This window comes from Tiliqua scincoides, chromosome 5 (assembly GCF_035046505.1).
Source record: "Tiliqua scincoides isolate rTilSci1 chromosome 5, rTilSci1.hap2, whole genome shotgun sequence".
Classification (NCBI taxonomy): domain Eukaryota; kingdom Metazoa; phylum Chordata; class Lepidosauria; order Squamata; family Scincidae; genus Tiliqua; species Tiliqua scincoides.
In genome coordinates, this window is record NC_089825.1 from 69881458 (window position 1) to 69898553 (window position 17096).

At 45.8% G+C, this 17096-nt stretch overlaps 1 protein-coding gene and 1 pseudogene across 11 annotated transcripts in view; both read right to left on the reverse strand.

Moving 5' to 3' along the window:
• LOC136651510 (poly(rC)-binding protein 3-like) overlaps positions 1-17096 on the reverse strand; it is a 116461-nt gene that overhangs the window by 45486 nt on the left and 53879 nt on the right. For all 11 annotated transcript variants that reach the window (XR_010794524.1, XR_010794523.1, XM_066627983.1 and 8 more), the window contains exons 2-4: positions 12786-12927; positions 2537-2560; positions 2388-2420 (exon numbers count right to left, since the gene is read on the reverse strand). Coding sequence is in view for 9 of the 11 variants with exons in the window: in XM_066627983.1 (XP_066484080.1) it covers positions 2388-2420; positions 2537-2560; positions 12786-12863 (135 nt within the window). In the remaining 2 variants the exon portion in view is untranslated. The remainder of the gene's footprint in view (positions 1-2387; positions 2421-2536; positions 2561-12785; positions 12928-17096) is intronic.
• On the reverse strand, positions 16100-16219 carry LOC136654862 (5S ribosomal RNA; annotated as a pseudogene).

Sequence of the window (17096 nt, forward strand, 5' to 3'; positions counted from 1 at the left end):
TCTTCTTCTTTTTTAAATCAACGTAGGGAGGGATACCTAGTAAACAGGTCCAGTGCCTCAGTTTCCCTAAAACAGTGACCTTTGTCCTCTAGGACACAAAATAGGATGGCCCTAACACTCTGGAAACTGTGCAGAACAATCCTTTCACCTCTTCATTTTCAACAGAAAAGTTGGTGGACTGTTTGGTTTTTTTTGTTTTGTATCCCACCTTTACCAGTGTTGCACTAACACAGCTATACAGGTTAGTTAGTTAACACACTAATTAGTTAATTAGTTAGTAAACACTAATTAGTTCGTAAACACACTAATACAGTCAAAAAGTAGGATTATCAATTTGTTTAGTTCAACAACACATCTATAGCTCCACCGCACATGAGGAGAGCTAGTATTAACTTAAGGAATGTTTTGCTCAGAGAAGCATCACATACAGCTATGGAACTGTAATCAAGATTTACCAAGACTGTAAGAAAAATAAGTTGGTGCTGTCATGAACACAGAACCCAGTGGTGCTAGTTGTTTAAGGACATGTGGAGAGATGAGAGCAATGAGAATTACTCTTCAGTTGTATCCAGTGTTACCATATACCAAGCACACTGCCTTTGAGTACTCAAGGTACTTCTGGGCCAAGGTTACCAGATGCAGTGGAGGAAAGAGTGCCTCTACCTTTAACCACTGTATAGAAGGGGGACTTTTGGCAGGTGCAACTTTTTAAACCCTTCCATGTTGAGCTGCAGGTGCCAAAATTCCCTCTTCTCTAGGCACTCTCTCTATTGTATCTGGTCACCCTGTACTAGGCATGCATGGGATCTGTGCTCATTTTCCTTAACAGCAGCAGTACCTTGTGTCCCAGTGAATGTGGATTTGGAAGGATATTGATCATGGATGCTGATCATGCCCCCTGACCTTCAAGTATGCCTTCTCAGGGGATACGATGCTGTGATGGTGGCGAACAGTTCAAATACACACTGTTTGAGGTCTAGCCCACTGCAAGTATATTAAATACATATTTTTATGACCTGCATTTATAACCTATATTTAGGAGCTTCACCTTCTGTTGAAGCAACTGGAAAGGCTTGCATCAAGTGGTGAATTGGAGGGTGGCAAACTGATGAACATGCCACATCTTTCCGCTGCCCCCTCTGACTTGCTGCCACTGGAGTCACTGCAGTCAGCACTCCCATCCTTTTCCCCAGAGGCACCATCACAGAGGGAGGAAATGGCAGAGGTGGAGGTGTACTTGAAGGAGCCCTGTAAGCTGAAAGAGGCTGACCATTTGGGTTACTGGACTGAGAAGGGGTCTGTTTGGGGAAGTCAGGCCACAGTGGGAGTGATGTTGTGCGCCCACCAATCAGTGAGTGGGTGTGAATCCCAGTGTGGTCCTGAGCAGGGGACATTGTCAGTCCATACAAATTATACCTGGAACCTAGATCTGTGGAAAAAACTGGTTTTCCTTGAGGTCAGTCTAACATTACTGGGGCTCCCTGAGGCGCCCTTTTAATGGCACACTCCCGTTCCTGCTCTCAGTGCAGGGTATGCCATACTTCAGTTGCTGCCTCCTCCTGCTGCCCCTTCCCTTCTTCCAATTGCTATTCTAGTACTGTGCTCACTCCCTCAACTGTACTGTGTCCCAGGCTGTACTGTGCCTAAGCAGTTGCCGCCACCTCTCTGCTGCTCCAGTCTGTCTGTCAGAGCTGCCAGTATTTGCCCACTCTCCAGCACCACCTATCCACTGTGCCATTCCCAATGCTGCCCCGTTGACATTTGCACGGTTCAGTATCGCAGTCACTTCCTAACACCTGGGCACCAGTGCCTGACAACAGAGGTTGTTGCTGTGAGTACTTGCCACACGTTCTCAAATGGGGCTGACATATTTGAACTGAAAGAATCAGAGAGCCTTAAAAGGGAATCTTTTAAAGAAGTGATTTGTCCTGCCCAATCTTGTCTGATCTCAGAAGCTAAGCAGGGTCGGACCTGGTTAGTACTTGGATGGGAGACCGCTTGGGAATACCGGGTGCTGTAGGCTTATACCATAGTCTTTTGAGACTGAAGGTTGCCAACCATTTGTCTTTGGGTGTGTATTTTTAAGTTGAAAATGGCTATTTCTATCAACTTTAAAGGTGTTCCAGCATTTGAAAATTTGGATTTTTAAAATTCTGAATTCAAATGGCCATAATTCCAAATCCAGATTACACTGCTAGTACACATCCCACATTCTCTTTAACAGAGAATTACGAACACCAGTTCACTGCAGATACTGCCATTTTAGCCACTTGATGGCAATGTTGATTCATACATTTAAGTGACATAGTTTATTCTTCACCACTACTAACAGCCAGATATTTTATGAAATAAAGAGTAAGTCAAAGCGTTCAAAATTTACATCTTACCTCCTCCCTCATCTTCTTAACAGTTTCACCTTTCTATTAAAGAAACAGATGTATTAGTTTACACTGCACTGGTGAAATTGTAGAAAAATACTGAGTAAACTGGGCTGACTCAAACAAACAAACTCAGCCTTAAAAAGTGGACCACTGACCTTTCCAATGATGCTGCCAACCTCCTGAAATCAAGCAAAATGCAAGTGAATATGAGGAGAGATATCACAAATATATCTACACATTAAAATATAATAAATTAATTTGAAGAAATATAGTCAAGCTATATAAAATTGTAACTCTAAAATAGTATGACATTGAAACACACTTTTAACACAATCCATGTTGCAGTAAACAATAAGGTAATGAACATCTAATATTTCCTCTAAGATTGTAATCCTATGTACGCTTTCCTGGGAGTAAACCCCATTGAACACAATGGAACTTACTTCTGAGTAAACATGCATAGGCTTATGTTCTAAGGGCCCAATCCTATGGGCTGCAGTGCTAGTGCTCCTTAGCTACCGCCAGCTCTGGCTGTCACAAAAGTGCCATAAGGCACTTCGGTGTAAGTGTTGAGCCTGTTGTGCTGGTATTGAAGCCAGCAGTAGTTGGCACTCAGCCTCAGTGCCGGGAGGACCTGTTGCTGAAGCACCAGCCAGTAAGTACCCCCACCAGGTTGCAGAGAGGCTTTTGGGGGTGGGGATAGTGCGGAGGGAAGACGGAACTGGGTGGAGGGAGAGGGATAGAGGGAGGATTTGGCCTGGGAGGGGGGCGAAGACAGCAGCAGAGTCTGCTTGGAGTCCTATGCCCCCTCCTGAATCGTGGAGCCCAACATGGGCCACCTTGGTTCTGCACCAACTCAAGAGATGACACAGCTCTGAGGAGACCCATTGTGGCTGCCAGGGTCAACAAAGGATAAAGGAACATTCCCTCGTACCTGAAACCCCCAAGCCAGAAAACCAAAGGCTATTAGCCTTAGCTTAAATAAATCCTGAAACAGGCCCTCTAGCTAAAGCTCAAGACTATGGCCTTGTCCCTACAACTGTAAAGGACATCTGGGTCATAACATAGGCAGAAGTGGGCCCCAAGGAAGTCCAAGGGTGAAGTAAACAATGCCTGTTATCTAAATATTGCAGAACAAGCTTTGAGTAAACCCCCCCATAGGACAAGCTGTTTGCGAATAATCTGAGAAAGTAGGGACTTGCTGACCACAACATGTACTTTGGAATGTGCTGTCATAATTCGTGTTTTCTATAGATAATGTTGCAACTGTCCCTCTCACCCCCTCCCCTATTGAAACTAGTCTACAAAGATGTAACTGATTCTAATGATCTTTGCTCACTTGCCTAGAGGAGTGGGTCGGCGTGCATGTGATAAAGCTTTGTCTGAAGTCCTCTTTTTCTCCTGTCTGTGTTGGCTCTCTGAGAACCCAGGGGTACTCTGCTCCTTCGGGAACACCCTTACCCCTAGGAGACTCTGTGGCTACCCACAGGATACAGTGGCAGCCCCGGGGCATAGGACTGGGCTGTAAGTGAATTTGGGGGTCATTTTGGATGTAAAAGAGGGCAACCACAAAATAAGCATGGCATGGTTTCTACATCTTCATATTTGTATAATTAAAAAGAAAAAAGACCATGTGGGACACCTCAATTTGCAGGAGGGGAAAGAAAAGAACATGAGAGGCTGAAAAGGGAATTGATCTGCTTAAGCCTTAACAGTTTATTATCCCCTGGAAGTTGATGGAATGCACTTCGTGGGATTAAAACCGTCCCTTTCATTTTTTACTCTCCAAAAATCTTTGCCCTTGCTATAAAGTGCTCCTGTCTGGGGCCGGCAGACCCAAGTCCTTTGTAGCTCAATCCTATGTATGCCTATTCAGAAGTAAGTCCCACCGAGTTCAATGGTACTTACTCTCAGATTAGTGTGCACAAGATTGCTGCTTCCCAGCCTTTGCAGCAGCTCTGTGGAGTGCCCACTGTGCCAGTGCCCCTCAGGATATGATTGTGGATTGTGAACTGTGAGATCCACCATCGTATCCAGCAATTAGGATTAGGCCATTAGTTTAGCAGTTTTATGTCTGGTTTCAATGCTGAACATGTCAAAAAAAAAAAGGGGAAATGGAAGGGGGTTGGATACTGGCCTATTTGAGCTCCTAACAACTTCTAGCATCTTGGGTGGGGAGCACCAGGGTCAGAAGGAATGTGTCAGAGGGTTAAAAATGATCTTCCTCACATTCTACAGGTGAGAGTGAGAATGCTAACAGGAAGCAGACAGCAGAGAAAGCAAACAGTCAGCAAGAATATTAGACTCTGCTTCCTGTTTGCATTCTCACTGTTGCCCCTTCTAGTGTTCCTCTAGCAGCTATGACTACGAGTCTAGATTCCCACTATTTGCTTCCTTTTCCAAAGTGGACCAAAGCAAAGAAAAAGTAAAAGTAGGAATTTCTTACCTGAGAATTCCAGTTCTGGGAAAGGAAGGTTCCCGCTAGGGTTTTCTGCCCCCTGTGGGGAGGCCTGAGGTAGCAGTGAAACCCCCGAGCTGGAAAAGCGGCAGGCGGAATGCCATCCTTCCTTTCCCAGAACTGGAATTATCAGGTAAGAAATTCCTACTTTCTCTGGGAAGGAAGGGCTGGCATTCCTACTGCTGAGATATACCAGAGCCAACCAGAAGGGTGGGCCAGCAAGGGGTCTCTCACGGCCTCACCACCTGTTGCAACACCTTACACCCCATAGCAGCGTCTGATGAAGCGGCCGTGGTTATCCAGTAGTGCTTGGCGAAGATGTGGACCAAAGACCACGTCGCCGGCCTACAGATTTCAATGAGGGATGCATACCCGTCAAACACCGCTGAGGTGGCAGCGTTCCTGAGGGAGTGAGCCGCGATCCCTTCTGGGGGAACTTCCCCTCTGGCCTGATAGGCCAGCCATATGCACGCTTTTAACCAGCGCGCTAGCCTTAGTGGCCTTCATTGGAGCCCTTGTAGGTCTCGAACAGGGACTCCGACTTCCTAAAGTCTGTAGTGCGCTTGGTGTAATAACGTAAGCCCCTAAGCATGTCCAGAGTGTGCCATGCCTTCTCCTTGGGGTGCACCGGCTTGGGGCAGAAGGATGGGAGAATCAGTTCTTGAGCCCTGTGAAACAGGGAGTTGACCTTTGCGACAAAGGTTGGATCCAGGCGGAGTACCACCTGGTCCTTATGGAAAATGCACAGCTTGGGGTTGATGGGCAAGGCCCCAAGCTCCAAGATCCTCCTGGCTGAGGTAATCGCCACTAGGAAGAGAACCTTGAATGTGAGTTCCCTAATGGTAACTGAGTCCAGAGGCTCGAAGGGTACCTGAGTGAGGGCCTCCAGAACCTTGTTCAGGTCCCAGCTAGGGAACCTGCGTACCGTCGGGAGGTTCAGTAGTGCCACCCCCCTTAGGAACCTGTGGACATGAGGATGGGATGACAGGGATTCCCCTGAGCCCATTCCCAGGATGCTGCCGAGGGCCGCCACCTGCCTCTTGAGTGTGTTGGTGGACAGACCCTTGTCCAGGCCCTCCTACAGGAAGGCCATGCTTTACCCCAGCCATGACCCCCTGACCCCACTAGCCACCGCCCACCTAATAAAGCCACCAGTTTGTGCACCTGGTGCACCTGGGCTTTGCCACCCTGGTGAGCCTTCTGCGGGCGTAGTGCCTGTGGAGCGCTCCGCCGCTGGGCTGCCCAGGCCTGGGTCCCTCCCGCGGGGAAGGGGGGGAGGGCCCAAGATGGCGCCCGCCACGTAGCTCTGGTGCTCCTGCTGGCTGCCCTGCTGGGAAGGCGCTGCTGCTGCTGGTGTGGGTCCGTCGCTGGCTCCACGCGGGGGAGGGGGACGGAAGCCTCCCACGCCGCCTCAACCCACCGATCCTGCCTGCTTGCAGTGAGGGGGGAGGCAGCGCTGAGTCCCACCAGCAGGCAGGCTCTGAGTTGTTCAGAGCCTGGGAAGCAGTGGGGGAAGTTTAACCCCCCTGCTCTAGGGAAGGAAAAATAAAAAAGGAAAAATACTGATGTCGTGCCAGAGCATGACAGAGGTCCATCCTTATTCCTAGAAAGTAGGACCCGAACTGGGGAACACCGTGGGACGCCCCCAACGTGGGAGGGGTATCCATTCAGTGAGGTTCCGATCCTACCTTCCAGGAGGAGGGGCATCCCCAGCAGTAGGAATACCAGCCCTTCCTTCCCAGAGAATCATAAGCCTATGACTTAAGTCATAGCCTATGACTTCCCAGGTGAGTCATAAGCACAATGGGATTTGAGAACCGTAGGTAAGTAAAACCATGGAGATGGGACCAGAGACATGGGGGCAACTGTATAAGGAAAAGAAAAATGTACTCACAGTGGAATAATGTTACTGAAAATGCTGTAAGCTACAGTACAGTGGACACTCAATAGCCACATGGGATCTGTTTCAGGACCACCTGCAGATACCAAATTCAGTGCATAATAAAATCTGGGGGGGGGGGCTGCTCATGCAGTGCCTCAATAACTTACCTGGGGGTTGTGCACAGCCCTCTGGAGGTCATGCTCAGCCTCCTCACATGCTTCTTGGGTGTGACTGAAAGTCCAGTACAAACTTCTGGTTTGTGCCAGCGAACCAGAAGTGCCTTCCAGTTGTGTCCAGGAGGTCTTCTGAGGCGCAAGGAGGCTGCATGCGGCCTCCCCGCACCTCAGAACACCTCTGGGTGCAGCCGGAAATCACTTCTGGTCACGTCCAGGAGGTCCTCCGAGCCCTTCAGCCACAGGTTTGGCATCTGTGGATATTCAAACCTGCAGATGCTGAACCTGCTGATAAGGAAGGCCCACTGTATGGCAAAATCTGAGTGTGTGATCATGGAAAATCCATTCATATGCAGTGGGCATACAAAAGCAGCAGGAAAGCAAAGCCTGAATGAACTTGGAGTCAACACAATGAACAGTGAGTGCACAGGTTTGTGTAGTGGTTATCTACACAGGCGCTAGCCTTAGCCTTGTATGTTGGCAATGAAGCAAAGCACACTTTGCGCATGCGCAAGAGCAAACTCGGCGCGGCCTTGGGGACATGCTAGGTCTGAAGCTTTGTAGCCTGTCAACAAGGCAATGTTATAAAGAATCATATCTAGGAATGTGATTGTGGTTTAGCTAGAAAGCCGACTGGTTACAGCCAGTGTGAGTCTTATCATCCTTGTGGAAATTTCCCTATTACGCAGACTATTGACTCATGGTTTAGTATTGTAAACAAGATCAGAGAATGGAAAACCCCAGCCTGTTGTGAATTGTATGAGAAGGAATAAAAGGCAGAGAAGGCTGAATCCCAGAAGTTCTTCTTCTGCATCTGGCCTTCCTTCTGCATCTCGCTACTATACTTGTCTGTTGTATTCATTGTTCTAACGCTTTGCTGCCTCAAGATCTAACTTTCAAACCCTCAGAGTGCTTCTGCTTTTAAAACTCTCCATCAGGCCACAAGATATAGTCTTGTGTGTCTCCCACCAAGCACCAAGGCCCTCAAAAGCCTTGGGTGCTCCCCAGAGCAGCATCTTGCGCTGCTACAGGTTTGCACGGATGTTCACTCATGAGTAGAAAATAATTCATAGAAACATTATGATTTTTTAAGAGTTGAAAGCTAGATCCGCTTGTTTTGTTTGGTTTAGCAGTTTTACTCATTGGATTATGTGACCATTGTTAATGGTCCTAGATGTTTTATTGATGTCAACATTTTACTTAATATTTTTGATATTTTATTTGTAATGTAGGATATATATATTTATATTATTTATATTTTGTAGTGGCAAATGTATTTGGTAATATAATATATTTAGTAATATAAAATTAATTTTACGTAACAAGTGTTATACATGATTAATGTATAGCACTCAGATGTATAACACTACAACTATCATCCGAGCCGACACAAGGTGCTGGGAGGAAGCCGGTGCGGAGGCTTCCCTCAGCCTCCGCAGGCAGGCGCTTCTTGGAGCACCAGCCTGGCTTCCTCCTGAGGAGGTGCAAACGTGCCTTACTACCAGTTAGGATTGTGCCCTAAATGTTTAAGAAAATGGGATGTTTCTGTTCCCAAATGAATGAGACCATTTTTTTTGGCCAAAATGCATTCAAAGTCCCAACTGGAGAGCAATATGAAATTCCACAAAGGTCAAAAAAACATGCTTGATGATGCTGGAGGCTAACAACTACAGGTCCAGCCTTTACACAATGATTTTTTTTATACACGGATTTGACTCAACACGAATGGCCCCTGCAAATGAGAAGGAATGTGCTGATCCCTGGGGAAGGGGAAAAATGCACCCCTTTAAAATCACAGTTTAAAAAATTGCTTTTTACTGTTGCAGTACTGTTGTACTGAATGCACTCATTCAAGTGATTACAGGTATAACCTAAGTATCCACTGATTTTCTAGATCAAAGTTGGTGAGAAGGGTCCTTTAAATTAAAGGAAAACAGTCTTTTAATAATGCCAGAGAGGGCAGCCGGCTGACAATCCATCAATCATTCTCTGCAGGCTTCACTCCTCCCTTCCCCCTGAGCATGTGAAAGGAGGCAAATGGCAGTGATTAGCACCTTCTCCATTCTTTCCCCCTTGCTGGGGCTCCTGGTGAAGGGAGAGATTGCTGCCTCTCCTGAAGCCTAGCCTGGAGAGAGACTGATGGCCTCTGTGTGGATTCAAAGGTCATCAAGGCTGTTTTAAAAACACCAGAGCAAAGAAACTTTGTTTTTTAAATTGATTTGCTATAGTGCGTTTTTTGCCATCTATGTGAGTTCTTGGAACTGAACCGTAGCGAATCATGAGACTCAACCTATACTACAATTAAATAACGGCTGATTTGCTGCCCTGTAATAGTATATCCAAATTTGCAGTTTAAGTCACCATTAATGGCTTTAAAAATGTTAAACTTTCCCCCTTACCTCTGGATAAGCCACCCTAACCCCAATGGGTCTCCTCAGACTTGCGTCACCTTCTGAGGTGAAACAAGACCAAGGAGAGCGGAGCAGCTTGAAGGGAATGGGGTTGGGATCTGGCATAACCTCACCCTCAGACAGAATTGTTTAAGTTTCCCCATAGATCAACAACTTAAAAGACAGACAAGTAGGGAAGGACAGAAGGGGTACTGTTTGGCAGAGGGAATACACCATTTTCCTAAGCAAATATTTATTTTTACAACCATTTTCCAAAGCATTTAATTTTTTTATGCACAATTTTTATGCATCCTGTTTTTAGGATGTTTTTAGGAAAGGGCTCATTATCACACAGCTAAATTATAGAAAGTACTGACTTTGGCTCACTGAAATAGCAGTTCCTTAAGACCTTTGAGTCAGCAAAATGAATTGCTCGTATTCTTAAAAAAAAAAATTCCACTCCAGTTTTTTTGTTGTTTATTTTAAAAATACTTCTGGTGTGATCATTGGAAAGGACCAAGAATATTGTTCAGATATGATTTGGCTAACTGAAGGACCTGTGGGAGGCCATTTAAAATATTTAAAAGTTTAAAAAACTTGTAGTTTGTTCCTGCTAAGAAGGGTGCAGCAAAAGCAAGAACACGAACAAGTCATTTCTTATTCTCAGACTGCATTACAGCATTCTCTTTTCCCTCTGCTGTTTATCATCTCTACTCTTCCTTTGCTCCTAACCCCCTACCCTCTCCTTCTCCACCCTCTCTGCTTCATGTTCTAGATGCAGGGACAGCCTTTCCGGCTGTCATTTGTCATTTCATTTGTCTTCATTGAATTATAGTTGTAATAAAAATTAAGGAAGATGGAGACCCTGTCCTCCTTCAGAAGAAAACAAAGCTGCTCATTTCCTGCCTTTGCTAGTATTACAGAATATGCACCTTCTAAAATTTTCAATTACTCAAGTCTTTTCAATAAGGAACTGATGAAGTGACATTAAAAACAAAGGATCTACTTTACTTAATGATAAAAGCCAGGCCTAGCAGGGATTTTCACATCTAATTCAAATGATGGATGAGGGAACAAATGGTCTTGGTGCCAAATGAGCAACATACAGGCAGTGGGCGTTATCACTATGCAGGAAGCCATTTCCAAAGTGATTGCTTTAGCTGTAATGTCATAACACTCAGTAGTGCAAGTCAAATACAGGCACACAGCTCAGCAATTACAAAGCAAGTAATTGACAGACCCAAACCAGAAAGTGCAATTGACTGATGCCTGAGATCCAAATACTCAGTCAAGCTTGATCAGAGAGCACCATGCACCTAATCGAGTAATAGATACATATGCGTTCAGCAAAACTATGTGAACAGCCAACTCACATGAAAGGAAATATGAAGCTCAAGACAATGTAACTTAAGAAGGGAATTGCAGTGCAATGACTAACAGCCTAATCCTAAGCTGCCTGGAGCACGTGGCTGCAGCAGCACTGAAAATGGCTGCTGCTGCATCCTGAGTGCTACCCGGGCAGCACCAACGGCTCCCCAGGAGAAGGGGACTTTGTCCCCTTCCCCCGGGGAAGGCAAACCGAGTAGCCCTGAAGTGGGGCTACTCGATTCTACAGCGACCCAAGGGTCGACATAGAGAGGCTCAGAATCCGGTGGAGTGAAACTCCACCCATCTCGTCTCCCTCCCGCCCTGCTCCCTCCCCTGGCATGCCTCCTCCCCATCCTCTCTTTGCCCTTCCCCTGCCTCCCCCTGCTGCGGAGTGCCTCCTTCCCCCATGCCCCCACCTACCTCTCCACCGCCTGGCTGTTCAAGCAACCGTGGAGCCGGCACGAGCCCAGCACCAGCCAGTACTGAGTTAGCACCGGCACTGGACCGGCACTGAGGTTCACAGACATGCCTTATGGCACATTTGTGACAGTGCGTACCGGTGATAAGCCCTAAGACTACAGTCCTGAGGATTGGGCCCTAAGACTATACTCCTATCCACACTTATCAGGAAGTATACCTCATTGACTATACCGAGACTTACTTCTGAATAGGTGCACACAGATTGGGCTCTAAGTGTCCAGCTAGATATGCAACTAGCCTCAATCACTACTTTTATTTATTTATAAAGGGGAAGTGGGGGCCGTGAAATGCGGCAAATGCATAGTTTTAAAACGCTGCTTTTTTACTGGGGCTGAAAGCAGCAATTGCAGTCTCTGCCACTTGTCATCTACTCCCCCCCTGCTCTTCGGCTTTCAGGGAACCAAGCGGGAGGGTGGTGGACGGAGCCTCCTCTCCTTTCTCCAGTCAACTCCATTCTCCTATCTGGACACCCCCCTTTTATTCCTCTTGCTTTAACCCCTCCTGTTGATTTTCCATCCACTCCTCTTTCCCCCTTTCTGCCCTCCTTTCCCGTTTTTCATATCTCTGTTCTCCACCTCCTTTGTTCCTTTCCTCCGTCTCATTCCTACTCCTTCCTCCCACCTCCCTAAGTCACCTTTATGAGCCATTACCACCACACAACTCTCCTGCTGACAGCTGACAGCTGACAACTGTCAACTAGGTCTGCCAGCAGCCAGGAAAAAGCAATGGGTGATGATGTCATCAGCCACTGCTCCACTCCCCAGCTGATCAGATGTGCTTCCATTGTGGTTCAGCTGGGTGCTGTGCTTGGCACAGCTGGTGCTTTTGACATGCTTTGGATATTCAAAAACCCCATAGAAGTACACCATAGAATGTGCTTCTGTGTTTTTATATAAATTCAGGTGTACGCTGCAGTACAATAGAAATGGGACAGTGGCTGAAAAACAACTGCATTTTTCTTTACTGTGACTATTGCTAATTCGTTATTCAGATGACTGGCGCTCAGGATAGGTTTGTTTTATGGATCTTGAATCATAAGAAATTTTATCTACAGATGAAGACTTCTTTGCTGAACAGTTCAGAACCTATCAAATAGGTTAAGATCAGGGCTTGCCCATCCATGAGGCCAACTGAAGTAGTTGCCTCAAGCAGCAGACTTTGTCCGCCTACTTGCCTCCACAGTGCTGCCTCCTCCTTCCACTCCCTGGACTGAAAAAGGAAAAGAGGGACAGAGAGAAAGAGGAAAGGGAGGAGAGTGCTGAGCTAGAACATTGGTGAGTAGGAGTAGCAGAGGCAGGCACATCATGGTGGGGACACACCAGGATTTGGCATGCCACCTTAGACATCAGCCCTGGTTGAGATTTATGGACACTGGTACACACAGAGGCACTGTGGATCATAATGAGATCAACTTAGGGCATACTGTCAAATAAAATCAAATATAAGAAACCAGCCAGTTTTCTGCTAAACAAAAAACAGGTGCAATCCACTTTCATACTGTACACTGGTTATACCCACTTTTGCTGATCTGTTAACAGGGATACATTGGGTGTCTTAAGATAAAACATGGCAAATTATCCTACAATATAATCATCTGTGCTGGAGTATCCACTCAATCACTCCACACCAATAGCTCTGTGGCAACCAACTTACCTTTCCATGCATCAGAAGTCGTATGGTGAGTGTGACGTTGAGGCCCCCTTCTGTCACTTTCGGATCCTTTGTGTTCATTCTTGACCAATATCTGCAATAGTTGAGTGCTGCTTTTCAGAGTGATTTCTCCTACTTGTTTAACCTAGGAGCAGAAAAATTGACCATTCATTTTCTCAAAACCGAATTACATATCAATTTGTACAAGTAGCTAATGGTCTCCCTTTGGGCAGAACTACTGTACACATCATAAAGGACCTATACTGTTCCTCATTATGATGCGTTTCTCTGGCCTCCCCCACTCCACATCCCTGGCTGCTACTGGTGATAGCAAGGAAAGGCACATTGTAAGGCTGTTGGGACAAAGAATAAGGTAAATCAGACGATATGGGGTGGGGGGGATAGGACAACAACCTTACAAAAGGCTACCATTTTTGTTGGCAGTTTCATGTATCATACAGTTCTGTCCTTTAATGCTCCTTTCCATGGCTGAGCTCTTAAGGTGATCTTGCTTTTTAAAAACATCTGCACAAAAAGTAAGGAATAACCCATGTATTTACTTACTTACTTAGGGTCCAATCCTGAACCCTCCTAGTGCTGGCACTGAGTGCCATATATATACCGTAAAGCACATTTACAGCATCAGGATGATAGGGAGTGCTGACACTTGGCCCGCGCCAGTTAGGCACCAGGCCCAGCGCTGGCAGGAAGAGGACATACCACCACCGGCAGTACAGCCTCTGGGGGGCAGGGGGAGTGCAGAACAAGAGTGGAGCAGGGGGAGGAACTGGGGCAGGAGGGGGAGGAACTGGTGCAGCTCTGCTGTACCTAATCCTGAACTCCGTGTCGAGCTGAAAAGCAAGATAGCCGTCATAGACTTAAGAAGCCCCATTGCGGGGCTTGAGGCTTTTCCCAGGGGAAGGGGACAAAAGTGATTCCCAGTGTCTGCTGGATACAGTGGTAGTACCCACTTTGTCGCCGCTGCTCCAGAGGGTACCAGGAAGCATAGGACTGGGCTGTTAATGTACTTACTTACTCAGGGCCCAATCCTATGCAGTGTGTGCCAGTTCACCGCTGGTGTGCACTGTCATAAATGTGCCTTAAGGTACGTTTGTGGCAATTAGCACGAGTGGAGAGCCGGTGCTAGCCCAGCACTGGCTGGAATGGGGCTAGTGCTGGTGGAGCACCAGAGCTCCACCACTTGGTGATCACATGGACCACCAGGCAGCGTAGAGATACGCGGGAGCATGAGGGAGGCAGGGAGGAGGCATTCCAGGGTAGGAGAAGGAGAAGGGAGGGTGGGGAGGAGGCATGCTGGATGGTAGGGAGCAGGGCGGGAGGGAGGTGGGACCTGTAGAGCTTTGCTCCACCTGATCCTGAGCCTTTGTGTCAGGCCGCCCACCTGATATGGAGGCTCTTAGTTCTATGCCGGGGCTACTCACCTTACCCGGGGGAAGGGGATGAAAGTCCCCTTCTCCCAAGGAGGCAGCGACAGCTGCCTGGGGCATGCTGGATGCAGCGGCAGCCATTTTTGGCATTGCTGCAGCCCTGCGCACTGGGCAGCTAAGGATTGGGCTGCCCTTACTATATTTCTAAGCTGTTTCAACAAAAATGTTAGTTGCAGTATTGTAAGTTCTGAAATTGAGACCTACACATTATACTTGAATGTATATTACAAAAAGGAGTATAATGTTCCTTTGAATTGCAGTGAAACTCAACTACAGGTCCAGCCTATTTATACACGGATTTTTTATACATAGATTTGACTGAACACGAATGGCCCCTGCAAATGAGAAGGAATGTGCTGATCCCTGGAGAAGGGGAAAATGCAACCCTTTAAAATCAGTTTAAAAAACTGAACAGTCCTTTAACAATAGCCTCCTTAATGAGCGAGAGAGGGCAGCTGGCTGATAATCCATCAATCCTTCTCTCTCCAGTGGACCCCTCCCTTCCCCCTGAGCACATGAAAGAAAGGTGATCACTTTGCACTGGTGAAGGGAGGGGCTGAGTGAAGCGCCTTTGTAAGCGCTTGGAGGAGGACTGACTGATGGATTGTCTTCTTAATGACTCTTATCTTACATCACAAAGGTCAGCAGGGCTGTTTTTAAATCACCAGAGCAAAGAAACTTTGTTTTTAAAATTGATTTGCTATAGTGCGTTTTGTTTTTTGCCACCCACATGAGTGCTTGGAACCCACACGAATAATGAGGTTCAACCTGTAATTCCTTCTCTCTTTTTTCCATCACTTTCTTTTTTTGATCTGACAGAACAGATTTATTTTCTCTTCACATAGTTCCATGGTGATTTTAACCAGACATCACCACCAGCAGACATCACAAAGACATTGGAGTAAGTCAGTAGTGGTTTTCTACCATAAATTCTGGCTGCTGTCTAGCTTTGTTTTTATCTAAGGAGCTCAGAAGTTGCTCAGCCCCTCAAAGGCCAAAACCCTAAATGGTAGTAGGATGTCTCTTAATTTCTGATGACAAACTGTGGACTTTTACTTTTTTACCAAATAATAAATAACATGGAATACAAATGAAAGCTGAGAGGACTGGCCTGGATAGAGGAAAAGAAAATAGCATCTAATCAGCAACTAAAAAAACATAGGCAGTTATTGTGGAAACAAAGCAGAGAAAAGACAGAGAAAAGACTTTCATTCTTCTTGCAGAGTTTATCTTTGTCTGACCTCACATTGCTGAGAGCTCTGAAATATTGTAACAACCTTGAGACAGACAACAACAAATATGGTACCATGGTGTCAACCCAGTTAAGGAGAAGTAAATTTGGATTATGATCCTAAACATGTTAGGATTTATAGTCTACATTTTTAATCCTTCATTTGATAGCTGCAGCGTTCTGAAACTACTATAGAAAGGATATCTGTTCTGATAAGATTGTGTAAATAAATAAGTTTTTACAATAAAGGCCACCTGAACTATAGAATTAGATTTCATCTACTGTCACCTCAAGCTTCTTACAAGTGTTTAGAGAGCTTCACATGCATTGAGGGAAAGGCCATATCTCAGTAGAAGAGCATCTGTTTTTAATATATGTATACAAAAGACATGGTTCAATTCAAAATACATGGTTCAAAACATGGTCTCCAGGCAGAGTTGAGAAAATTCCTGTCTGAAATCTGGGATTGTCACTGCCAGTCAGCATCAATAATTCTGAGCTAGATGACTCACAGCCTGACACAGTATAAGGGCAGAAGCAGCCAAACCATGGCTCACAAGCCACATACAGCTCTTTGATAGATGTGCAGCTCACGGAAATACGGTTGGCAATCTTCAGTCTCGAAAGACTATGGTATAAGCCTACAGCACCCGGTATTCCCCGGTGGTCTCCCACCCAAGTACTAACCAGGCCTGACCCTGCTTAGCTTCCAAGATCAGATGAGATCAGGCATGTGCAGGGTATGTTTAGCTGAATTCCTTTTTGCATCACAATTAATATAAAAGGTAAATAAGAAATTTTAGACTCTATGATTATTACTGAGTAAAAACTAAGAGTCCACTGGATTAAAACATAAGTTTAATGTCCCCTTTTAGTAAATATATTTAACCATTTAAATACTTCTTAAATATTGCAGTTCTCAAACATCTGAAGTTTATCATATGTGGCTCTTACGTTAAGCATGTTTGGCCACCCCTGCTATAAGGCAACTTCCCAAGTTTTTATCACAAGAATCCTTACAATAGGATAACATAGATCCATATTTGAATCCCCATATTACAAATGAATGCCCCCGAGGGCAGAATAACACACCTTGAGGCAAACACAGGCTTCACATTTGCAGGTGAGCAGAAGGTGTTAAGGTGTTGCTTAATCCCTCCCACTAATTCCCTCTGCACATGTTCCTAAGGCTGTTTTTAACCTGTTCTTCCTGGAATTCCTTTTCCCTTGACATACAGCACATTATACATATACAATACCCAGCTGGACATAACATAAAACATGTCCCATGTCGCACTGCATTTTCCCAGTTGGGCAAAGGTGTGAGCCTCCTTCACACAGATGTATGATACTTGGAATTAATGGAACTTCCAAGTACCTATTTTTGGGATTATTCGAGTAAAAAATATTACAGCGAGCCCATCACAGAGATTCTTCCCATTAAGTATCAGGACAAACAGACATTATTACTGCTCATAGCCGGCACCACCAAAAAGGACAGTGCTGTGAAACAGGGCCAGTATTTTGCAGGGAGGGCAGAAAGAATTTTCCTCCTTCTCCAGACTCCCCAACTTTCCTGGCTTTTCTCGAATTTTGTCAGAGCACTTTATTATCTTTAGATATTTTCGGCATTTG